The sequence below is a fragment of the Rattus rattus genome, chromosome 16 (genome assembly GCF_011064425.1).
Source record: "Rattus rattus isolate New Zealand chromosome 16, Rrattus_CSIRO_v1, whole genome shotgun sequence".
NCBI lineage: Eukaryota > Metazoa > Chordata > Mammalia > Rodentia > Muridae > Rattus > Rattus rattus.
The window spans coordinates 23,928,276-23,954,701 of NC_046169.1; the positions used below are offsets into that span (position 1 = coordinate 23,928,276).

The 26,426-nt window shown below is 48.4% G+C and overlaps 1 protein-coding gene across 1 annotated transcript; it reads right to left on the reverse strand.

The window, feature by feature from the left end:
- Positions 1 to 26,278, reverse strand: Crcp (CGRP receptor component). Its single transcript, XM_032887231.1, has 6 exons — positions 26,259 to 26,278; positions 25,978 to 26,014; positions 23,118 to 23,216; positions 19,032 to 19,126; positions 11,422 to 11,479; positions 1 to 1,145 (listed from the first exon to the last, which is right to left on the reverse strand). The coding sequence occupies exons 1-6, from the start codon at positions 26,276 to 26,278 to the stop codon at positions 996 to 998; spliced, it is 459 nt and encodes a 152-aa protein (XP_032743122.1). The 3' UTR covers positions 1 to 995.
- Positions 26,279 to 26,426: the final 148 nt, after the last annotated feature.

Genomic DNA, 26,426 nt, shown 5'->3' on the forward strand with positions numbered 1-26,426 from the left:
TTTTGGTTTTTTGTTTTATTTATTTTTGTTTTTATGACACAAGGTCTCACTGTGTGACGTTGGCTGGCATGGAACTTGCTGTGTGACCAGGCTGGCCTCTGCCTCCTAAGTGAGTGGCATATATTTGAATCCCAGCGTTAAGGAGACTGAGGTCAAAGAATCAGAAAGTGTCTGACGATTTCAGACAGAATGAACTTTGGTCAATGTGGGCTACAAGAGACTCTGAAAACAAACAAACGCTTCTCGTGTTTTGTAATGTGTTAGCCAATGCTACCTGAGCACTCTGGCAACAAGAGGGCTATACCCAGATGCCCTTTGATCTTGGACCAGAACCGAGAGTCAAAATAAGCCTTTTCCTTGTCTCTCACCCAGGCCAGAGAGTTATGGGTTTGCCACAGAAAAGGGACCAATTTATTTGTATGTGTGTGGCATGCATGTGTGTTAGGTGTGTTCACATGTGTGTTCCTTTTATGTACACCAGGCTGGGCTCAGGCTGCAGTTTCCTCTTATCTCCTTTCCTTGCCTCCTGCTCTGCCGAGGACATTCCTCTACAGTGAGCTAAGCCCTGGGTCATTTCCCCTGGAGCAGCTGTGTGCAGCTCTGGGAGCTCGAGACCGTCTGAGGTCGTTCCCCAGCTCCATTCTATGGCGGTGCCTGACATTGCCTACAACAGTCATCAAAGCGCCTGAATAGCTCCCCACTGCGTACAAGTGCGACAGAGGCCACACAAGCCTTTCTACCCAGAGGGCTGCATAGCCATGCTCCCCCATCTCTAACCCTCTGCCCTTCTCTGACCCCATGTTTCTTGAACCCAAGGCACAAAGATTTCTTTTCATCTTATTTTTGTGATTTTTTTTCTCAACCAATCCTGAGATCAGGAATATTGAGAGAGGGGTCAGGCCAAATAAACAGTTCTCTGAACATCCAGGAAATGGCTGTCGTGGCTTTGAGCATCACGAACAACCTGGCCAGCTGTGTCACATGGCCACAGACGTCTATGCAGGCTCCTCCTCTTCCATTGCCGCGTCATTGCTAGTGCTTTTGCTCTGCTCATCCTCTGGACCTGCGGGCAGGATGCTGGTGACAGTGTGCAGGAGAGCTTCAATCTGCTCCTCCGTGAGCCGCTCTTCGCTCTCTTCCACCATCTACAAGGGAAAGGAAGTGTGTCGGGTTTAGGAGTAAGCCTCCCGTCACAGCCCGCCCCAGCCATGCAGGCCACAGCAGCCCAGCACTTGGTCCTGAGCCAGCTTGGGCCTCATCAAAGATCCACAGTAGGGTGACACCAGTTCAAATCCCAGCTCAAGCCAGAGCAGGCACAGAAAATCACAAAATGAGTCAGTGAAGCCGATTGTCTGTCTGTCCGTCTGCCTCTCTGTCTATGATCAGGCTGGTCTCCAACACGGAAATCTGCCTGCCTCAACCCCCCGAGCTAAGGGTGTGCCAGCACCACCATGCCCATCTTGTTTCTCATTAAATGAAGGGAAATCTAACTATTCTACTGCCATCCCCATCCATATGAGACTGTTGGAAGTGCAAAGAAATTCACCTTTGGGGGACGGGGAGTGTGTGTGACATGGCCCTAGGTAAACTTTTGGACTTCACAATGAGCACCTGTCACTGGAGTGGTGTCACCCCCTCACTGGATGCTGCTCTCGAGGGACACAGTTTCTATCTTTGACTACTTTTCCTTCCCTGGCACTCACCAGAACTCTGTAGGGGCTTCTGTGTGCCGGAGCCACACTAGGAATTTTATAATCTTACAACACTCACTATAATCTTAGCAAGAAGCAGAACTGGACTCTCAGCCTGGCATTCCCAGGCGGAAAGCCGCCAGCTAACATGGTGGTTTGGCTCTTAAACGTCCCTCAAATGCTCTGTGTGGAAGGTTTGGTCCCCAGCATAGAAGAACTGCTAGTAGGTGGGGCCTAGAGGGAGGATTAAGGATACGGGGGGGGGGGATATGCTGGGACCCTGGCCTTTTTATTCTTTGGTTCTAGTTTCTCGAGGTGAGCAGTTCATGGCATGATCATTGTCACAGGCCCACAGCAACAGGGTCATACATACTTGGACTGAATCTGAAACCATGAGGCAAAATAAACCTTTCTTCTTTGTAAGTTGATTGTCTCGGGTATTTTGTTAGAGCAAGAGAAAGTCAGCTAACACACCCCACAGGGCCCCACTTGCCTCAGAAGAATGCAGAACAGGAGTCTGACAAGTAAGAAGGAAAAGAGAAGCTGAAGAGACGATAGCTTAGCCAGGGCTTAAGAGCACTGGCTGCTGGTGCAGAGGACCTGGGTGGGGTTCCCAGCACCCATGGCAGCTCATAACCACCTGCAACTCCATCTCCAAGGAAGCCAGCACCTTCCTCTGGCCTCTGCAGGCCACGCACACTCATACAGGCACACACACAAGACACAGGCACATGTACACATAAATAGAAAATACTAACTCCGATTTTTAATTTACTTGTATTTTTAATGGGTATGAGCATTTTGCCTGCATGTGTACTACTTGTGTGTCTAAAGCCTGCTAAGACCAGAAGAGCATATCAGACCCCTTACAACTGGAGTTAAAGATGGCTATGAGCCGCATGGGTGCTGGGAACGGAACCTGGGTCCTCTGGAAGAGCAGCTGTGCTCTTGCCTCTCCACCCTCATAAAAATACATCTTTAAAGGCAATATCAAGTACTCAAAGACTAGCTTCACGTGGCGACGCGGGCATGTAACAAGCACTTCCTAGATGAAGGTTTCCTTACAGCCCTCTGATACAAAGGGTGTCGCAGAAAGAACCCTGGCAAATGTAGGGAAGTAAAACAAAGAACAGGTTCCAACCCTGGCTGCCTCCTCTCCCAGACACAGTGCTGTTCATTTAGATATAAGACATGTCCAAGAGCACACCCCAGGGGCACACAACACCTCCACTCCGCCAGGTGGTTTCCAGAGCTAGAGAATAGCTTTGGGTGTTCACGTAGGGAGTGACCTGAGCAAAGCTATTTTCTAAGGTTCTTTCGCTTTACCAATTTAGACAAGGTCTCAAGTAGCCCCGCTGGTCTCGAACTTGCCACATAGTCAAGGATACAGTTTTGAATTTCTAATTTCACTGTGGCTACCCTCCAAGTGCTGAGATTATTAGAACTGGACCACCGGACTGGGTTTGTCCAGTGCCAGGAAAGGCACTCCAGACTTTGCACTGGCTAAGCCACCACTCTAGCAACTGACATACATCTTTAGCCCGAATAAACCTCTTTACTGAATGAGAACCAATTTTTAGAAGGAATGACCGGAAGGGGCAGCAGGGAAGAACTAGGGGGACCCTGGGTCAGCACTGCGAGGCCAAGTCCCAAGGGGACCATTCCTCCTGGCACACCCCATTCCTTTGTGACTTCCCACAAACATGCTATCTACCAGGGACCCCACAGCCACTACAGCTGGCTAGGTCAAAGACGGGGCAACAGTAACTAAGAACAGAGCACCCACCGACTAAAGGCAAGACCAAATATCCACACCGAGAAGCACGGCAGATCCCGACTCCATACACACGAGCAACCAAGACAACGCTTCCTCCAGAAGGCAGAAACCTGCTGTAACAGGCCTGGGGGAGCAATGTCACTGAAGCAGAAGACGAGGACTTCAGAGTAACAATTATAAATACGCTCAAGTCCTTAAAGAGGATGCGAATGACCGTCTTAGTGAAGACCCTGAGAACACACAGGTGAATGAAGTATCGAGAACAACCTGGGATATGGAAGAAGAATTTAATAAAGAAACCGATTACTAAAGAGAGGCCAGATTGAAATGAAACCCAAAATGGAAAAACTCAGGAAGTAAAACAAGAAGCTGAGAGGTGAGCTGTCTCGACAGATTAAAAGACACAGAAGACAGAGTTTCAGGTCTTGAAGACAAGATAAAAGAAATAGGTAGTTCAGTCAAATAAAAAGCTAAATCTAAAAAAATTTTCAAAAATTAAAATCTAGGCATTAAACACCCAGGAAATCTGGAACATTATGAAAACACAAAATCTACATATAATAAGTGTAAAGTCCCAGAAAGTTATTTTTAACAAACTTATAGAAGAAAAATTCCCCAGTCTAAAGAAAGAGATACCTATCAGGTACAAAAGGCATACAGAACAAAGACAGGATATTAAAAGCTGCAAGGGGAAAACCAAGTTATATATAAGGGCAAACCCATCGGACTAAGACAAGACCAGTTATAATAATAAAAACAGCAAGATATTGACATAAAAACAGACATGTTCATCAATGAAATAGAATTGAAGATGCAGACACAATTCCACATATCAACAGACACCTGACTTTGACAAACAATCCAGAAATACACACTGTATTTTCAACAAACGCTGCTGATCAAACTGGATAGGTGCATGTAGAAGAATGAAAATAGATCCGGACCTACCACCCTGCACAAAACTCAGTTCCAAGTGGGATCAGTTACAGGGCAGACGTAAGACCAGACAGGGCATAGGCTTCGCCTCCATCGACATAGGAAAGAACATTCTCAACAGGATACCGGATGCCAGAGGCATTAATAGCAACAATTAGTAAATGCTACCTCAGGAAGCTAAAAGGCAATAGGGAACACATCATTATGTGAGCCAAGCAGCAGCCTACAGCATGGAAACAAATCTTTACTAATTGTACACAAATTCTTTATCTGTTCTACATAGTGATGATTAGGACCTAGAACATGCAAAGAACTAAAAAGACTGAAGACCAGGAAAACACCCAATATTTTAAAATGGGGTACAGAACTAAAGAGAGATCAAAAGACACAACCTGAATGGCTTCGAACGCTTATTGAAGAAATAGACAACGCCCTCGGCTATCAGGGAAATGCTGCGAACTAAAACTGCTCTGAGGTTCCCCTCACCTCAGTCGGTAAACGAATGAGCGTGGATGCTTGGTGAGCGTGCGGCAAAGCGGAACAGCTTTCCATTGCTGACATGAGTGCAAAGGATACAGCCACCGTGGAAATCAGTGCGGAGCTTCCTCAGAAGGGAAAACTGACGGACCTTATGACCCAGCTATCACTCCTGGGCATATATCCACAGGACTCTACGTCTTCCTCTAGAGACGCTTGCTCATCCATGTTCACTGCTGCTCTGTTCATGATAGCCCGAAACCAGAAACAGCTGAGACGTCCATCAACTGATGAACAGATAATGAAAATGCGGTCTATTTAAGCAATGGGATATTGTTCAGCTGTCAAGGACTCTGCATAGGAATGGATACAGCTAGAAACAACCATCATCCCAGGTAAGGCAACCCAGACAAACACAACGTTTTCTCTCATATGTGCACACTAGCCTTTAAGCTTTAATATGCCTTTTATTTACAATGCCCACAGAGATTAGGCTGCTGGTAGGTAACCAGGGGGAAGGCAGGGGTCCTCCAGGAAGGAGAAATAGAAGAGAGGGTTCTAAGGAGATAAAGGGACAGGCATGTGGGACCTGCCCTTAATCCCGGCACTCAGGAGTCAGAGGCAGGCAGATCTCTATGAGTTTGAGACCAGCCTGGTCTACACAGTAAGATCCAAGGCAGCCAGGGCTATGTGGAGAGACCCTGTCTCAAAAAACATAAACAAAACATCAACAAAAGGGATGAAGGAGGAACCAGAATAGGAGGATTAAATGGGGATGGAGGGCAGGGAAGGGAGGAATATGGAGAGGGACAATTAACACCAGACCCTTTGAAAACCCACACGGAAGCCTGCTAGTGGAGAAGCTTCCTAAAATGTATACACATTATAAAGAAATTCCCAAGTAGACATCATATGTGACCAAGTAAAAACCCCAGTGCCAGGAACGGTTTACTTCTTGATGAGTCATGGGCCAAAGAGGTCCCCCAAACCATAGGGTATTTCTAGCGGCACTGTGACCCCCACAACCTGAGGGCGAGGCCCTATTGCTGAAGATGCCACTTCCCTATGTTACCAAGGATGGAGAACAGAACTAGTGCCCAAGAGAAGCTTTACACCTACTGACACATGCACAGCGCGAGAAGGCACACACACTGCCAGGGGAGAAAAGCAGGCATTCGCATCGCCCAGCCATGGAACCTGTGCTCTAGGTAGACTGGCACGAGAATAGCACAGATGATGTGGGAGGATCCAACTGTCTGTTGACTGGATTTAAGATCCACCCCATGAGATGGGGACCAGGTGACACGGCTAACATGGCGAAGGGACCTGAGACTGCCAGGTCCTTGGGGAAACATAGCAACCATTCTGCTAAGGGAACATAGGAATGAAATGACTCCTAACGGCGTGCTGCCACACCCATAGATAACACAGCACTCAAGCCTCATCTGTGGCCTCTTCTTGCCGCCGCAGACGGGAATGAACACAGAGACCCACAACAGGACAATGTGCAGAGTCAGAGGTTTTGAAGCGCTCGGCTCTAAATGAGATGACTTTATCAAACCCCTCCCATCAAGGCTCAGGGACCTATGCTCAAGGGCTGCAGATGGAAGATTCCCAGAGCAGAGGTGATGGAGGACACCAAACTAAGATACACCTAAGAACTCAGAGACGGTGACGTACACACGAGACCTGCACACACAAGGGTAACCCATCATGGAGAAGAAGGCGGAGGGGAAGGGGACACACATGCCCCTGATCAAGAGACTATGCAACTGAAAACCTACTGGGGAAAGGAAAACCAGCTTTCTCCAATGGAGTGACGCTGGGCTTATCAGTCACACTCCAGGCCAGCCCCACGCCCAGGAGAACGGCCTACATAAAGCAGACTCCATGTCTGTCATACTTTTTGGTATAGTTTGGTAACTTTTGTCTTATTGGGGGTTTTTGTGTTGTTTTAAGTTTCATGGGATTGTGTTTTTTCCTTTGAGAGAAAGAGAGAGAACATGAAGTTCGAATACAATCAAAATGTATGATAGAAAATGTTTTAAAATAATAAAAAAGTGAGAAAAGAAACAATTCTTGAAAAAATACATATTTATATAGGTATGTTGATACATGCCTAGATCCCAGTACTAGGGAGGCAGGGGCAGGAGGATCAGCCCAGCCTGTAAGCTCACGAGTAACTGGCCAACACGGCCAATTAGCAACCGGGCTAGAGCATCTCTGGAGAGCTCCGTCATACAACAGAGGGGCCACGCTGCAGCCATCCTGACCAGGGCGCTTCTGGGAGGGGGTGAAGTGCAGAGCCCTAAAGCCTGAAGCCAAGACAAGGCGGATGAGTAACGGGAGGCACGGCACTCGGAGAGCAGCTCTCTGCTCCATACCGGCTCCTTCTAGAATACCGAAGCTGACCAGCGGGATGGAGTCCTCTTGGGTGAGCTGGGTTGGGGCCCTCTGAGGCCCTCATCACAGCCTCTAGGTCTGGTGGCTGCCGTGCCAATCAGGAGTCAGGAGGTGTGCCTGGAGCAAAGGGGCAATAGCTCTCCAGTTCCACCAGCTCTGGTAACAGCAGCAGCCTTTTTATCAGAACCAGATCCTCAGGGATCCTCAGAGTTGGGACGCTGTTCTAAAACATACGATTCTCAGTACGATTCTCAGTTCTCAGGCACAGAAGGAAACCCAAGCACAGTGTGCTAAATGAAATACACTCAGAAGAGAATCTTTTCTCCCAAAAGAAAGCTTAATTACTCCTCTTGGACCACTGTGGTGATCGACAACTCCACCGTGCCTCACCTTCCCCCCCCAACACAGGCGAAAGGCTCAAGGCCCCATCTCAATGTTCTCCTGTACCAGCGGGCGAGCTGTTCACAAGGAGAGGCAAGTGAGACTGGAAACCCCAAGTGCCAGCAGCCAGCCCATGGGGAAAGACAGATCTCTGCATATACAAAGCTCTCTTAATCCTTGGAGGCTGCCAGACGAGCCGCTCCCCACGGGAAGCCGCCAGCCCGAGCACACGGCTTTCCTCACACGACCCCAAAGCTAACTAAGGCCAAGCGGCTCTAATCAGAAATCGAAGGTTTTAAACCCGAAAGAACATTTAAGCTTCTTTCATTTTTCCAAGTTGTTAATCTTTATGTATGTATGCACACGTGCATGCCACAGTGTGTGTGTGTGTGTGTGTGTGTGTGTGTGTGTGTGTGGACAACGTTGGGAATGGTCCTCACCTACCCGAGTCCAGGTTTCCTTTTGTTGTTCCTGCATATGTATGTCAGGATAGCCGACTCCCACAGACTCTCCTCTCTCTGCCACCCACCTCCCTAGAGGAGCCCTAGGATTACAGACACTACACAACCAGCTTTATGTGGGCTTGGGGGATTTGAACTCGGGTCCTCAAGCTTGCGGGGCAAGTACTTTACCCACTGAGCCGTCTCTCCCTTCCTACCTAAGAATCGGGGAACCCTTCTGAGCGCTAACGTGCCATCTCCTTAGGTAAGACTAGATAGGAAACTGTACTTCTGACCTCATTTGATGGTTGCAGTTAAAAAAAAAAAAAAAAGCAGGGGTTTACCAAAGACAGTGAAAAACAGTGTGTGATTACTTTAATCTATATGTTACAATATATGTGAAATGTGGCCTTAAGTGAGATATCCTGGGGAGAAGATTCAAGACTAAACACAGAATCCATCTTGGATAAGGCAAACCCAGCCACTGTAGCCACTGGGATAACTTCTGGCTATTTGGCCCAGCGGCCCACGGAGCCTCTGAACCGTGAACTTCCTGGACTAAGTTGCAGCGAAGCCTACAGCGAGCACCGATGGGGCCTGGGAGAATGCAGAGTGAGCCATGGAACTTAACGTGCAGGACGATGACCTGGGTTCACAGGGTTTACTGACACACCTACGGAGGGCTCCTAGACCATCCCAAACCGACTACAGCACGGCAAGCTGGACTCACACAGTAGGCCCACTTCTTCACAGAGCCTCCCAGTCAGTGGACAGCCACCAAAGGACCACAACAAACCCCAGGGAGGCACTTCTTGCTCTCAACTGAATTCTAACAAGCATGGGTGGTACAGTTGCTGTCTGAGTCTGGGGAGAACACATGGCTGTAGTTACTACAGAGAAGCTCTCCAGTCCTCTGCTCTCCAACGTCTGAGAAGCCCTCATTCCTAATGCTCTCAGCCCTGGCAAAGGGCTTGCTACCTTTTGCAGCCAATTCTAGCGGAGGGAAAACAACTCTGACTAGAAAATGGTCTAGCCACAGGGAAACAAGGGATGGTAGAAGGAGAAGGCCCTGAGGAAACACCACGCCAGTCTTCCTGCTGGGTGTGATGGGTGATTTTGGTTAACCAGACTGTGTCCTAAAGCATACCCCGTCAACTGGATAGGTTTTGGGTGCATCTGTGCTGTGTCTGGAAGCCTGTGTGTGAGGTAAAGGACTTGGTGTAGAATGTCTACTTCCAACACAGGTGAGCGCCATCAGAGTGCTGGGGGCCAGGGCAGCACCATTCTTCCCCCAAGTGTGTCCCCAGAGGACATTTCAGCTGCATTCCAGGACACCCCAGCTCAGGCTCTGGCCCTCAGGCCCTGTCAGGCTTATGTTAAACCATCAGCTTCCTTGATACTGAGGACTTCACACCCAGACTGGGTCACTCTTCTAGTACCTTAGGGTCTTCAGCGTATAGATGGCTTTGGGGGGCCCTCTGTGCTCCCATAACCTTGTGACCTACTCCCCTAGTAAGCCCCCCCTCATCTCTGTCTCTGGAAACACAGCTTGGAAGGGGAACAATGTCAAGGCCCCGATCAGACCTTGATGAGCCACTCACTGGAATAAAAGGTGAGATTCTTGGTCCTCCTCCAACACTGAAAGTGACACCAACTAGGTTCTTGGAACATGTCTGAAATGGCTGAAGCACTGGGTATCAGCTCTCTCACTAAGCGACCCCAGAGCTTTCCACAGGCTCAGGATGGGGCCGGGCTAATCCTCATGTCTCCATCTGCCACTCAGCAACGAACAGCATATGGTGCTGATTAAAGCTGGAGGACACCCAACTGTGGTCCTTAACCCAAGGGACAGGGATTGCTTTCTTGATCTTACTCTCCTGTAAGCTGAATCTCATTGTCTAGAACAATGAGCACATACAGTCGGGACCTGAGTTTAGCATAGGGGCCAAGTTCCCAGGAAGCCCCCTGGAATGGAAGAAAATTTTCATAATTTAATTTTTGGGTACATTCAGAAGGATAGAAAAAAACCCTAGGAAGACAATAAAGGTTTTAGTCAAAAATTAAGTACATTATAACCTCTGAAATGTTGTAAATAGGAAATTCTTGAAGATCATAGACGTTCTGTAGCCACTGACTTCTATACTCTTTGTAAATTTTACAAAGAGCTGACTGCTTTTGTTCTTGTTTTTTATTATGTATATTTTTTCAGGATAGGGATGCATTATGTGACCCGGGCTGACCTCACACTGCCATCCTCTAGCCTCTGCCTCTACAACGTAAATCACAGGCATGTGCCACCAACCCTGAAGTCCTGGCTGTCCTGGAACTCAGAGTTCTGCTGCCTTTGCCTGCTGAGTGATGGGATTAAGTGTGCACCACCAGGTAAGAGCTACAAGCACTGGAAACCAAGTTACCATTTCTCATCGTCTTTTCTGGCGGTGACAGGACTGCTTGCTGTGCTCTGGCCATGTAACCGGAGGAACCTGCCACATAGCTCGTGAGAGAAGCCTCTCCCAGGCCCTCATCTTCACTTTCTCCCTAGAGCACCCCTGCTCCATCTCCATACACCATTGCGGAAGCTCTGCACTGTGGCTGCTGTTTGAACTTTATATATTCTGTGGCCCCACTAGATATTTTTAGGCAGGGAAATGAAACCACATTTATGGTTTTAGAAAGTGATATGTAAGCCAGGTGTGCTCACACTTGCTTGTAGTCCCAGCACTTGGGAGGCTGAGGGGAGTGGAATCATGGGTTCGAAGTCGGTGGGGCTGACTGGGACATCCTTCCGGACAGGCATTTACAGAGGTCAGAAGCAGGAGAAGGACGGAATAACCACACTCTGCACTGTGTGACAGCGACAGAAATTAATGCTGTGTAGTAGAGAGAGACAAGCAGAGGTGGGAGCAACAGAAGACGGGGACAACTGGCTATCAGCTAGAGCAAGAGCCTCTGCTTAGAGGGCCGGAGAGGAAAACAACATGTGGAAGGAAGAAAGACATGGAAAGGTGGGTGTGGGGACACTCTGAGTTTAATGTTTTTCTGCAACATCTGGTTGGCTATAACCCCCACAGGCAAGCCATGGCCAGAAAGGTCTAGAAGATCAGAACACAGGCTGCCAAACCCATTTAAGGAATTAAATTTCTAGCTTCCCACTCCCTCGTGTCCACATTAACTAGGACCAAGTGCTGAGGCCTCTGGTCTCTCCCTTCACTTATGGCACGGGGTGGGTGTGCAGGCTTTGGCTCGTTCCTTCTCTGCCTTTCTGCGTCTCCAACCCACAAAACAACCCTGGAGTCCAGTCCCTTCCCCCACTCACCAGCTGGATCTCAACAGCGGTCATTGGCCTGTGATTCAGCAGCTGAAGCTTCTCGGCTCTGTCAAAAGAAAAGCACAAACTGCTTAAAACCCTAATGCCCTGCAGGAGTTTGGGGCTCGACCAAGTTACTCTCAGAAGAGAGCTGGAGGGCCACTGCCACGTGACCCGGCAATGAGGAAGAAGGAAGAAGCAGAGGCCTCTCAGAGGTCCATGTGTGCCTGTAGCCTACAGGGCACACAGGCGCAATGCTTCCTGAAGAGTTTCAAAACCAGATTCCACTGAATCAGTCAGCAGAGGGCTTTCCTGCAGGCCTGAAGACCTGAGCTCCATCCCTGACTTCTGCAAGGTGGCAAGGGACAACTGACCCTGAGGGTTCCGCGTCTGATCTCCACAAACTGCACACCCACACTCATACAACGGAGAAACAACAACAACAACAACAACAACAACAACAACAATAAAAGCACATTTAAAAGAGGACTCTTGCCGTGCACGGTGGCCCAAGCCTTTGATCTTGTGAAACAGAGGTAGGCAGATCTCTGCGAGTTAACCAGCCTGATCGATAAAGCGAGACCCTGTCTCACAAAACAAAGCAATGACAGAACTCCCCATATTTGTTAGACTAAGTTTTACTTGAAAATTTTTTAACTCATGTTTTCTTGATTCAATTAAAAAAGTGGATTATCTTCATTGGTTAGTAACTGCTTAGAAATGACTAAGAATTCAGTTTTGAGACTAAGATTATAAATTGCTCAGGTTTTGATTTCTTTTAAAAGTAAATTTTATTTTTATTTATTTTTTAAGATGTATTTATTTGGTTGGGGATTTAGCTCAGTGGTAGAGCGCTGGCCTAGGAAGCGAAAGGCCCTGGGTTCGGGTCCCCAGCTCCGGAAAAAAAAAAAAAAAAAAAAAAAAAAAAAAAAAAAAAAAAAAAAAAAAAAGAAAAAAGATGTATTTATTTTTGTGTATGAGTACACTGTAGCCGTCTTCAGACACACCAGAGGAGGGCATCGGATCCCATCACAGATGGTTGTGAGCCACCATGTGGTTGCTGGGATTTGAACTCAGGACCTCTGGAAGAGCAGTCAGTGCTCTTAACCCCTGAGCTATCTCTCCAGCCTCTTAAAAAGAATTTTTAAATGTATGTTTATCTAGTGCATTAGTGTGTGTGTGTGTGTGTGTGTGTGTGTGTGTGTGTGTGTGTAAGTCATAGCACACATGTACACATGTGGAGGTCCAAGGACAACTTGGAGTTGTTTCTCTTCCACCGTGTAGATTCCAAAACCAAACTCAGGCGTTCAGGTTTGGCAGCAAGGACCTTCACCCACTGAGGACCTCATTTTTATTTATGACAGGCTGGCCCTGAATTCTGTATCTAGCTGAGGATGACCTTGAACTCCTGGTCCTTCTGCCTCATTCTCAGAAGCTAGGGTTACAGCATGTGATGGTCAATGTGTCGTCACCTTGACTGGATTTATCACCGTCATAGAAACACACCTCTGGACATGCCTATGAAGTAGTTTCTAGGTGAGGTCAAGGAGGGTGGGCTGATATGGATGCCACCATTCCATGGGCTGGGCTCTTGGATTAAATAAAAAAGGAGAAAGTGAGCGAGCACCAACACTGAGTCCAGATGGAGGCTGCAATGCCAGCGCTGCCTGACTCTGGCTACCACACTTTCTCCCCCATGACGGACACGCCCACCAATGACGGACACGCCCTCTAATAACAGACACACCCTCCAATGACAGACACGCCCTCCAATGACAGACATACCCTCCAATGACAGGCACACCCTCTAATGATGGACACGCCCTCCAATGACAGACACGCCTTCCAATGACAGACACGCCCTCCAATGACAGACATACCCTCCAATGACGGACACGCCCTCCAATGATGGACACGCCCTCCAATGACAGACACGCCCTCCAATGACAGACATACCCTCCAATGACGGACACGCCCTCCAATGATGGACACGCCCTCCAATGACAGACACACCCTCTAATGGTGGACACACCATTTCTCTCTCAAATGGCTTTTGTCAGGCATTTAGCACAGTAAGGAGAAAAGCAGCTATTACAAAGTGTTACTCGAATTTGAATTATCTTAGTAAAGCAAAAAGAAGCCAGCTTGGCGGCTCAGGCTGGCTGGCTCAGGCCTGCTATCTCAGAACTGGGCAGGCTGAGAGAGGATAGTGAAATTTGAGCCAGCCTGGACTTTGCAGATAGTAATTACCATCTGACCTCAAACTTGGTATAAGGCCAAGGATGACTTTAGTACCTCATCTTCTGGCCTACGCCTCCTATCAGGATTACAGCAGTTATCATCTGACACCAGAGATCCACAGCCCACTGCTGAAGGTTAAAAGGTGAAGGACTTCAAGGATTTATTTAATCTTTTTAGTGTGCGGGCGTTTGTTTGCACGTGTGTTATATGCACTACACATGGACACCAGAAGAGGGCATCAGATTCCCCAGGAATAGAGTAGCAAACGGTTATGAGGCTCCATGTGAGCTCTGGGAACCCCAACTCAAGTCCGCTGCAAGGGCAGCCAATGCAGGTAAGCACTGAGCCACCTCTCAGCTCCAGGGACAGGACTTCAAAGGGAGAGCACTGGCTTCGCTTTCACCACCCCTACACAGGTGATGAAGTCCCACATTTCCATCTCAGTCCATCGAAGGACTAAAGACTCATCTTTTAGTTCTTTTTTTTTTTTTTTTATTAACTTGAGTATTTCTTATATACATTTCGAAAGTGTTATTCCCTTTCCGGTTTCTGAGCAAACATCCCCTCCCCTCTCCCCTTCATTATGGGTGTTCCCCTCCCCATCCTCCCCCCCTTGCCGCCCTCCCCCAACAATCTAGTTCACTGGGGCATCTTTTAGTTCTGTTCAACACAAATGGAGTTTACGATAACTCTAGACAAAGATGAAAAGACACACCACAGTTGCCTTGGCCAGGTGTTTGGGAAGCAGTGTGACCCATGCACTCTCCGGCCTCAGTGTGAACCATGCCCCTCCCCAGCCTCAGTGTGAGCCATGCCCCTCCCCGGCCTCAGTGTGAGCCAGCCTCAGTGTGAGCCATGCCCTCCCCGGCCTCAGTGTGAGCCATACCCTCCCCAGCCTCAGTGTGAGCCATGCCCTCCCCGGCCTCAGTGTGAACCAGGCACTCCCCAGCCTCAGGCTCATGACTGGCAGACAAACAGAGTAGTACTTAGAGCTCATGAGGGTCACGAAAGGCCACACCTCACATCTCGAGTGGCTGCTATCATCACTTACTTGCCTCCTTCCCATCTGGCCTCCAAACAGGAAACACTTGTAACTGACACGGAGAAGGACGGACCTGTCCACGCTTCCCGCTACTCACCCACCCCAGCTCACATTGGCCACATGCTTCCAGCAGACACCGTCACCATGACAACGGCCCCACAACAGTTTCGCCACTGATGCAGGTACTAACAATGGCAGCACAAAGTCGTCAAGATCTATGCCTCAGATCCCCCAAAACACTTATAACCATCTACTCAGCGAACGAGGTTTCACGTAGTGGAGAGCTGGCCTCAGATGCGGGAAGCCTTGTGCTCAGTCCACAGCAGCATGGGAAAGCAAGAGGGAGAGAAAAGATGGAAAGAGACACCAAGGAGAGCATGCGCAGAGCAGAGGACAGGGCAGCTTTGCACTGAGCAGACAGTGTTCTGGGCAAACAGGATGGGGATGCGGCTCGGCTGCTAGGGCTCCTGCCTACCATTCACAGACCCCGGGCTCCTCTGCAGGACCGCATGATGCCCTGACCAACCTCTGAGCTGCACGGCCAGCCACTGCTTCCTCCAGGCTCCTCCTGTGCACCACAGCGCCACCCTTTCCTGTTGTCCACTTGTCTTTCTGACTGTCCTCGTGTCTGTCCTCCCCTCCAAGCCTCTTAGGGATGTCCCCATACAAAGGCACAATCTCAAGAGCTGCTGCAGGCTCTGGTGGAGAATCCATGTTGCCGAGCTTTGGGAGCTGAGTTTCGGACCGCTCTGGTCAAGGGCCTCCCACACATCTCCACTCGGATACACCAGATGCTCTGAAGTCAACACATCTGAGCCATTGTGACTTCTCCTCCAGCACACTAGCTCCTCACTCTCCTTCTACTCTGGAGGACCGACAGTCAGAAACCTGGGAGCCACCCTCGCCACTGCCAAGCTCGGCTCCCGGGCACTTTTCTTATGTGCCCTCCTCACCATGACCTTAAATCCCCCCACCCTCTTGGTAACAGGACGACAGCTCCATCCTCTGGGCCCTTCCGCTTTTCAATACAAGTAAAATGTCTTTTAAAAGACTGGAAGCTGTGCCTGGAAAGATGGCCCATTGACTAAGAGCTCTTGCAGAGGACCCAGCTTTGGTTCCCAGTGCCGACATGAAGGCTAACTGTCTCTAACTCCTATTTCAGAGACTCCGACACCCCTTCTTCCCTTTGTGGACACCAGACAATACACATCCATGCATGCGTGCCGTTCGCAGGAAGTCCAGAGGTGCCGAATCCTCTGGGTGCTAGGAACTAAGCCCAGGTCCTCAGCAAGAGCAGCCAGTGCTTTTAACCCCTGCCCCATCTTTCCAGCCATGGTCCTCCCAGAGGTGTTGGTATGAATTTGGATGTCTCTAGCTCACCCCCAGGAATCCTGTGAACCCTGCTCTTCAGTAGTCTACCTTCAAATGTCTCCACTTTCCTGAAACGATCTAAACAAACTGTAGACTGATCCAGAAAAGCCTCAGGCCAATCCCCAACTCCACACCTTGCCTAGCAAGCAGCATTTCCTCAGCCGCATCCAGAACCTTCCTTCATCTTCCCATCTCCACTTATAAACAAAACAGTATGCCCTAAAACGGACAGTCAGAGCCTCTCCATCACAGCACTGAGAGAGTCAGATTCGGCATAACACAGATGTAATCTGATGGGCAAGCAAAGGAAGGGCTGGGGAAACCCCGACTTCTAATAGGAGCTGTGGGAACTCCAAGGAGGTAAGCAGCAGGAGTTTACGTTCTGAGAGCAGATCTGGTAAGGCAACTAGGGAAACCTGAGAATCTGCCATCTGTACTTGGGCTTGGCTGGTCTGAGGTACACGTCCCAAAACTATGGTGTTAAAGCCATGGAATAACGTGTGCAGAACAGAAGATGCTCAGAATGACTGCAGACCCAAGTGAGCTGGCTGTGAAAGCAAGGGTCATTCCACAGAGCTGTGTGCCTTACAGCGGTGATCTCAGGACAGGACCAGGGACTGTGAGTCAGATACTAAGAAACAGAGAGTACAGGGCCAATGTAAAATGTTAAAGGATCAGTTTTGGGTGGAAACTCGGGTAACACACTAAATAAAAACAATTACTTAACACACAGTGCCAGCGTGACTCGGAGTTGATCTCCAACTGTATTCTGATAGCTATGCCAAGTCAAACAGAACATGTCTCCTGGCCTGCCCTCAAGGACTCCAGCAGTGAAGATAGCCACACAAAGTAATAATCCCTGGAGCAAAACAGAAAGACGGTGACTTCAAGATCAAATGTAAGATTGGAAGAACATGTCAGCAGTTCCTCTGTTAGACATGGCTCCCGTTTGATAATGCACTGCCTGTCTTAGTTGGCATGCAGCCACGCAGGCCAAAAGGCAGAAGCCAGCCCCAGCGAAAGAAGCTTGCTGGATCCCTCTACTGGCCATTGTACAACACTGCCAGGGGCTCTTGCCCGATATGATAGATAATTAATTTGAAGACAGCAGATTAGGAAAGGGACCCAATAATGCTCTATTGAACCGTCCTTTCAGCTTATGTAGATTACAACTAATTTGAATCAATCTGCAAGCTCGTTCCTATTTTATAGGGGTCTTCTTTTCCCGGGATGGGGAGCAATACTGGTGATGGAGCCCGGAGCCTCAGACACGCCAAGCCCGCTCTCCACCATGGAAAAGACACAGGGACCATATCCAGATAGTCCACACGAACAGCTGGAAAGGACGAAATCCAATCATGAGAAGCTCAGGGATTAAGAGAATGCAGGGGACCCGAGTTCAGTTCCCAGCACTCCTGTCAGGCAGTTCACAATCACCTGTCTGTCATTCCCGCTCCGGGAGCCCAAGCCTCTGGAATCCTGGGGCATCTGCAGTCACCTGAACTTACTGACACACAGACACGCACATTCGAATAATTAAAATGACTTTTAAAAGCAACCGCCATACTTATTAGTGCCTATTGCCAGGGTTAGCAATGAAAACCCTCGGAAGTTTGGCTACACACCACAAAACGAAGGGCAACATTAACCAAGGCTTTGACGGGATCGCCAGTCTAAACCATCTGAATATAATAGTCGAAAGCCCGGGTACAATTTACAAAGTTATTTCAACCAGGAAAATATGACTTATTTTCAAAGGAAAGGGAGAGATAGCAAACTCATGCTAACTCAGGGATCTTGGAATTATCAGAGACGTCAGCTACTACAACATGAAACAAAGGTAAGCGGCCTTGAAATGAATGGACGACCAGTAGTTCTAGGAAGACAACGTCATTCCAAAGGGGGAGGGGATGAAGGGCATGGACACGGTACTGGAGAGAGATGGTTCAGTGGTTAAATAAAAATACTGGCTGCTCTTCCTGGGACCAGGGTTTAGATCTCAGCACCCACAAACCCCTGGAACTCTAGCTCCAAAGGATCTGATGTCCTCTTGTAGCTTCCAAGGGCAACTACACACACTTAAACACACACACACACACACACACACACACACACACACACACACACACACACACACGCATGCACGCACGCACACGAGTGCGCTTAGAAGATGTGTTCAGTGTTCTTTAGAGAACTTAGCACTGTGTGAGCCGCCGTCATCCTGAGGGACAGGACAAAGCGGGAGGGCTGGATCAGTGACTCAGTAATACCCCCCAGCACGTGTGAGGCCTGGGGCTGATCCCCAGAATCATCCAACACCAAAACACTGAGCAAACGGACAGCGGGTTACAGAGCAACTTTTGGAAGTTATCAACCCTAGCGCTGATCCTAAAGACACAGGAAGGTTTTCTCCTAATGCAAACCCTTATTCTGTGTTTTTAGCTTTCGTAAACTAAACTCACATATCAAGGTCCAAGAAAAGGTGCTGGTAGGCACCTAATGTTCAGACAGACTATAATCAAGCCGCTTCTACCTCAAGCACACAAGTGTCAGATGACTTCATCGATCGACCTTATAGAAAGCAAATGCTGCTTTTACCTGCACCCAACAGTGCTGGAGATGAAACCCCCGGAGCCATGCCAGGTAAACACTGAGCTATACTCTCAACTCAGTGCTCTAATCCTGAACCTTTTACTCTAGTCTAGCTGTCACGACAGGCGGGAAAGGGCTTCGTGAACTGGGACCCTAAGAAAAGCCTCTGAGGTAAGCATGACGAGGCTCTACAAGGCCATGTGTCTGAAACTCAGCTGTCTTTCCACAGCACCGTGATCCTACCTTAAACAGTACTGTACAGCTCTGAGGCCACAGTGCGACTGAATGCAGATGCGGCTGCTGCGTACGGCTGTTCAGAGACATTGCTCTCGCCGCATTTCTCGTTACCTGTCATCTCCTGAGGATAACTTACTTGGTCAGCTTGTGGCTCTTCATTGCTGTGAGGAATTCTTGGACAATCGCCGGACTCTGGTTCCTACATGGTGTTTTCGATATGTATTTTAATGTCTAAAGAATAAATACACAAAAGAACGGCAGTATAAGTTGTAGAAATTGTGAGGCTTTTAAAAAGGGTGTGTTTTTATTTATGAGTCTGTGCGTATACGTGCAGCTTAATACAGATTCTTATGAAGGCTTCGGGACCTCCTGAAACCAGAGTTGCAAGCAGCTGAGTCACCAGGCGTGGGTGCTGGGAGTCAAACACCCTTTTCAAGCCCTAGGATATAGAAATTTGAATAAGCTGGAGAGAAGGCTCAGCGGTGAGGAGTGCATATCGCAGAGAAGCGATGGTGACTCACACCTGGCTGTAACTCCAGCTAAAGGATCTGATGCCCTCCTCTGACCTCCACAGGCAAACGAGCATACACATGTGCAGACATACACCAAGCAAACACCCATCCACAGGAAATCCTGAAAGAAGAAACTGAGTAAGAAAAGAGGAAAGCAGTGTTAGAGTTTATATTCTAAAATTTTCAGAATTTTAAGTATTTTTTTTATTTTTAAATTCTACGTTTCTGGGGAGGGGGATGGGGGCTTATGTACAGGTAGCCGGGAAAAGAGAATAATTTTTGAAATATAAATAAAAAAATCCAATAAAAGAAAAAAATGTTACGTCTCTCTGTATGTCTGCATGTGCATATGTTTGTAGAACTGCAGGTTCCTGCAGAAAAAGAAAGCCACACTGGATCCCCGACACTGGGATTAACTACAGGTGGTCGTGAGCAGCCCAGTGCAAGTGCCAGACACCAAACTCAGGGCCCCTGCAGGGCAGTAAGCTCAGCTGCTGGGCATCACCCCAGCCCCAAGACCGTCAAGGGCTGGGGCATACAGCTATCTACATCCCCAGCCCAACCACGGGCGCTTTGGTGTTCGCTGACTCATGGCTTTAATGTAATACCTTCCGGTTCCCAAATTAGGAGAGAACAACCTTAGGAATTAGTTTTGCTATCTTCCTTTTTTTTTTTTTATGCTTTTGGATTTTCTAAGTTTTTTCTTAAACAAAGCATTGGGGTTTTTTGTGGGTAGTAAAGAATCTGGTCAGCCAGGTGGGGATATATGCCTTTAAACCCAAATCTAAAGAGGGGCAGGGGCAGGGGCAGGGGCAGGGGCAGGGGCAGGGGCAGGGGCAGGGGGGGCAGGGGCAGGGGCAGGGCAGGGGGCAGAGATCTTTATCAGTTCCAAACCAGCCTGGTGTGTGAGTTCCAGGCCAGCCAAGGCCTGTCTCAAAAAACTAAAAAGAGGAAGAAAAAAAGAATTTGCGTTCGCATAAAGAGAGTTTTATGCGAACTAGCCTTCGTCCTAGACTGGTAGGTAGTGATCTTAAGGTCCTTGGAATGCTACACCTGGGCCCCTGGGTCGAAAGCTTATCAGCATAACTTGCTGGCTGGCCCCATCTGTACAGTTTTAGAGCAAGGGTTAGCTAGCAGTGAGACCAGGGCCTCTCTGTGCCCCATGCCTGTGCCCCATGCTGACTGTAGGAAAGTAACATGGCCCCAGTTTAGGTGACCACAGTGGGAATTATGACTTGGATATCCTTGGTTTCTTTTTATTGTCTTGGCTAATTTTAACCCTTTCTTTGTAGCAAGCTGTCACTGTGAATGTAATAGTTTCTATCCTGGGACCTGAGGGGGACCCGCCTCTCCCTGGGCACTGGACGGATGTTAAGCATTGCTATGACACTGTTAAAATCGGTATCAGTGTTATTTCTGTTCTCATTGAAGCACTAATTCTCTCCATTCCTATGGATAAGCAAAGATCCTGTGGGAGGAGACACTTTCATCCCTCAGTTTGGGCTCTCCCGTACTGAGTTAAAGGACTATTTGTCAAATAGTCAGTGGGCTACCGTAGCCATTTTGACGTCTCCCTAGAGGTCTTGGGGACCTGCAATCGCTGCTGCTCGCTGTGACTCCTCACAGGACTCTTTCGAACAATCCATACTGCGGTTTATTTTGGTACCGCAAGCCACGATCAACTCCTGATGATCCTGCACACATTCCCACAGGAGCCAAAGGAATAGCACTTCCCTGATGGCCCTGCAGAGGGTCTGCTAAGACTTGTGTGAGAGACAAGGCTATGATTGGAGCAAACATACACCTTCATCTGCATGAGAGGCCTGCTGAGGTGCCGACAAACACCCCCACCGTGGCTGCTCTCAATGGCAATCTGCCACACACTAGAGCTCACCCAATCAGGCAGCCTCACTTACAGAAGCATCCAACTGCCTTAACTGATGTGGGGAGTCCCACCCAGATTGTGGGTGGCACCTTCCGCTTGCGGTCCAGCTAAAAAGGGACATGACAGGAAGAAGCTCATCTCGCCCTTCTCACACAGCTTCCTCCTGTGGCTGAGTTAATTTGCCCCATTGCTGATGTCAGAAACCGTTTCCAAGTTCTCATCGTGGACAAGGGACCAGAGCTCTCCAGGAAACGAGTGGGCTTCCAACCTCAGACAGGGACAACTTAAGCACCCAGCCTTGTGGACTGAGCAACTACCAGTGGCCCCCAGCCCAACTGTCAGAGAGCCATTGTGGAAAAACTACTCTGCCTGCTGAGGGACTAAGTCTCAAGCGCCAAGTGGCTACAGGGTCCTCAGCTCTCGGTGTGATTCTACCGTTGTTATGGTTTTAAAGCTAACAGTGCGTGTATGAGAGAGAACTTTTTTTCATCCCATTAAATCCATTCCTCTAGAGAACCCTGACTAACGCAGCCTTTCTCTAACTAGCTAAGCAGACTGTTCAGCTCACTGGTGAGATCACTGGGACACACCTTCACCCCCGGTGCTGCCTGCCTTCCCTGAGGCTGCAACAGGTCCAATAAAGTGCTTCTCTCGGGTGGTGTGTGGGTTTTTCTTTTCTTATTTGCTATTGCTTTCTCCTTTTCCATTTCTAGGACAGCGAGCAGCGCTGGCATGAAGAAGCAAGAGACAGTGAAGCAGCAGCCCAGACAGTGGGGTGGGGCAGCGAGGTGTTACCTGCCTAGCCACTGGCAGCTCAAGCTGAGGAAGTGGTGGGCGCTGGAGAGGCCAAGCTGCTAAGGTGGTATGGCCGGGCTGCTCTGACCACCACAGATGACACAGAGCTTCGGGCTGGCAGCAACAGCAACAAAAAAGCAATGGCAGCCGCCCCTCAAAGCAGGAAGAGAGCACCCAGATGGGAGCAGGAGAGACGTGAGAGTTCGAGGGAATGGAGGGTTAGGCCAGAGGACACTGTGTAAGGAGCCATGAGTAGCCAGGGCGTGGTGGGCTGTGCCTGGGAAGTCTGAGCAGGAGGATCAGGAGTTCTAAATCCTCCTGGGCTCCGTGAGAACCTGCCTCAGAACAGACTGAGAGAAGAGAAAGTGCAGGCGTACACAGTTGCTAGAAGAGTCCAGAGAGCCAGCAAGTGTTTAGGGCCAAAGGCGGCAGTCACCCTGGCCTGCAAATTATAACGCTGGTACCATCAAGGGCTGAAGAGTGCTGATTCCTAGTCCTACTGGGAAGTTGCAACGTCAACTGCTTCCAGGAGCTGTGGAATCCTGACTTCCTAGGCCTACCCAAGACCTGGAACACTCAGAGCTGGAAGTTGCACTAGCGAAAGCCTGCTCGAAGTTATGACACTAGAGGGCGCCATGCGCTGCAGCTCCCACCTGCTAGCTGTCACCTCCAAGGAAAGAAAAGCTGCTGCAGACCAGCACTCTAGCACACTGTAAGAGCTTGCCTGCCTGCCTGCCTGCCTCCTGCCTGCCTGCCTGCTACCTGCCTGCTGCCTGCCTGCCTCTTGCCTGCCTGCCTCCTGCCTGCCTCCTGCCTGCCTGCCTCTTGCCTGCCCAGGACTCTCAGCCACTGAGAGAGAGAAAAAGGATCCCAGTTAGCTGACTGGGACCACCTTATGGTGGTTCAGGTGAGAACCCCAATTGTTCACCTAGTGTCCACAAGTGAGGACATTTTATTCTGTCTGACTGACTGACAGGTGGCCCCATTCCTCCCATTTCCCTAAGCAGAGGCCATGAGCAGTCAAGCTTACCTCATAGGTGATGGCGTTCAAGTTCTGCTGCCCAGCGCTATGCTTGTTCTTCCCGCTCTCCTTCCGCTGCTCTTTGAGGTCCGTTAGTAACTGGAACACCTAGGAAGGGCCATGGGAGATATCGGTCAGTAAAGTCGAGAGATGTCTCTCTTCCAAGGGTTTAAGACAGTCAGGTAAGGCCACTTCCTTTCCACAACCTGCTTCCCAACAGCTGGTCTAGAGCATTATGTCCCAGGATTATATCCTAGAACCACACAACATCTTTTAGACGCTCTCAGCTAAGTCAGTCCAAATCGTCCATTTATTTAAAATACAGGGAAGATGGCTCAGACATGGCTAAGAGCGCTTTTTGCTCCTCCAGAGGACCTGCCTATCAGTCCCCTCACAACCATCTGTAACTCCAACCCCAGAGGATCCATGGCTTCTACGGGTACATGTGCATATACATACAGACATATAAAAATAATAATGTAATATTATTATCTATAACAACATATTACTAGTACCTATTTTTTTTTTTTTTTTTGGTTCTTTTTTTCGGAGCTGGGGACCGAACCCAGGGCCTTGTGCTTCCTAGGTAAGCGCACTAGTACCTATTATAAACCAGAGCCTCCCCTGCTCCTCTGAAGAACCATATTATTATAATATATAAAATATACTATTATTAATATAATAATATTATTAAAAATAAGACCCTTGGGCTGGAGAGATGGCTCAGTGGTTAAGAGCACTGACTGCTCTTCCAAACGACCTGAGTTCAAGTCCCAGCAACCACATGGTGGTTCACAACCATCTGTAATGGGATCCAATGCCCTCTTCTGGTCTGTCCAAAGACAGTGACAGTGGTACTCACATACATGGAATAAATAAATAAATCTTTAAAAAAAAAAAGACCCTTAAGAAATAACTGTGAAGACTACTTAAATGTATCACAGGCTCAGCCAGTAAAAGCATTTGCTATCAAACATAGCAACCTGAGTTCGATCCCTGGACCCACATGCTAGAAGGAGAAAACCAATTCCCACAAGTCCTCTGTCTTCCATGTGAACTGGGATACACAGAATAAATAAAATGTAATTCAATTTTTTTAAATCATATATCACTAATCCTTCTATGTCAAAGCCTTTATGAGTATTTGAAAGCAAATTTTCCCAAGCTAAACATTTTAAAGGGGCTTTGCTTAATACACAGTCTATTGTAACAATTTCTTTTGATAACAGAAAGAACATGAGACAAATGATGTAACACAGCATTGAAAAAATAAGAGCCAAGGATAAAGCTCAGTGGCAAACCATTCGCTTAACGTCAGAATCCCTGGGTCCTGACACAGACACAGGCACAGACACAGGCACAGACACAGACAGACACAGACAGAGACAGAGACAGAGACAGAGACAGAGACACAGGCACAGACACAGACACAGGCACAGACAGACATAGACATAGACACAGATACAGACACAGACACAGACACAGATACAGGCACAGACAGACACAGACAGACATAGACAGACACAGACACAGGCACAGACAGACACAGACAGACATAGACACAGACACAGACACTGAGACAGACAAAGACACAGACACAGACAGACAGACACAGACACAGACACTGACACAGACAGACATAGACAGACAAAGACACAGACACAGACAGACATAGACACAGACACAGACACTGACACAGACAGATATAGACAGACAAAGACACAGACACAGACAGACACAGACAGACACAGACAGACAGACACGTTAGTGCTGGGTTGGAGGCAAGTGTTCCTGTTTCTGAGGTTTTGATCAGAGATCTGAGGAAAATACAAGCTCATAGATCATTACTGCACATTTGTGCAACACCCGCCCATTAGTCCCCCCAGCCCCACCACCTTTGAAAAACAGTAGCATGGGACCCAGAGAACATAATGTTTCCCCAGTGAAACAAACACCTAAACACTAAGCAAGGGCCAAGCAGGACAGAGAAGCTCTTAAAAGCTAATGTTTTGACAAATGAACATTCCTTCCTGTGGCTAAGTCACAAGCACTCAGACTGAATCTTTAGAAAGCAATACAGGAGACTGAATTAATCACACAGAGTACACAGACACACAGAGTACACAGCACACATATGCACGGGCGGACACACACACACACACACACAGAGAGAGAGAAAGAGAGAGAGAGAGAGAGAGAGAGAGAGAGAGAGAGAGAGAGAGAGAGAGAACGAGAGAACACAGTACAGAATGGAGACCTAGACCTCCTCCTCCCTGGGACATGGAAAGTGACAGAATTTATCAGCAGGCCCTTCTATGCCTGGAGCTGTCCTATTAGACTGCTTTGCTAGCAGCAAACTAGACCCAGGCAAAGTTGAAGGCAGATAAAATGCTAATACCCCCTCTCAACCATCTCCTTCCTCTTTTTCCATCTGCCCTCAAATTATTGCTCATTGTTTCACAATGGTGAGTCAACTCAACTCTTATTCTCAAAATGAGGATATCAGCGTCTTTGAGGCCATTGAGAATCAAAGAGAAGTAGAGAATGGTTATTACCAAGAGTCTATGCATTTAATAGAGTCTTTACAGTGGGACTGTACTCTAAAGCAGCGGCCTTCTAGAACATCTGTCTGCTCCAGAGACTCTGGGGTTTGCAGAAGGAGAGTACCTATTATGAACCAGGGCCTCCCTGCTTCCCTGAAGAACCAAACTCAGATCACCCCAAGATCCATCAGAGGCCGCCTGTCCTCTGTGTTTAAGCTGAAACTTCAAATGAGTTCTCATCTCTAAAGAAAACTAATTCAACATCTTTCACAAGCAGAGACTAAACCAAAAGAGGAAATTACAACAGCCTGCATGGGGGTCCTTACCTCGTAGTTACTGAGCAGGGCAGCGTTTGCATCCTTCCTGCAAAAGGACAGTGAGCAGTCATCAGTTCACATCCATTTCAAGGTTAAGTGTCTACAAAATAAACCCTTTAGTCAATCCCAGCTATCTCACTCAGGAATTCGGAAACAACCTAAAACCAGAAATGCCTTAAGTCCTGCCCTGGTGGTTAGCTGGCCCTGCCATCTCAGATAGAGACAACTTTCCTTCTCCTTTTACTATTTCTGTGTGTGTATGTGCCTATGAGAGTGTATGCATGCACTACACAGGTGTGTAGATGTCCATGCCTGTTGCGTCTGTGCCTGTATGTGCACAGAAGCCAGAAGACAGCACTGAACCCCTCAAAGCTGGGGTCTGCACGATGCTGAGACTTTTCTCATGGGTGCTGAGATCTGAACTCTGGTTCTTGTTGTTCTTAACCACTGAGCCCCGA

Bases quoted from the DNA above. Each gene is read 5' to 3' on its own strand.
- Crcp (XM_032887231.1), bottom strand. From the start codon at position 26,278: ATGGACATCTACACACCTGT. The intron at 19,127-23,117 runs GTAAGCTTGACT...TTTATTCTTTAG, and splicing joins TGAACGCCATCACCTATGAG to ACATTAAAATACATATCGAA. The intron at 11,480-19,031 runs GTAAGTTATCCT...TTCTTTTGACAG, and splicing joins AAGAGCCACAAGCTGACCAA to AGCCGAGAAGCTTCAGCTGC.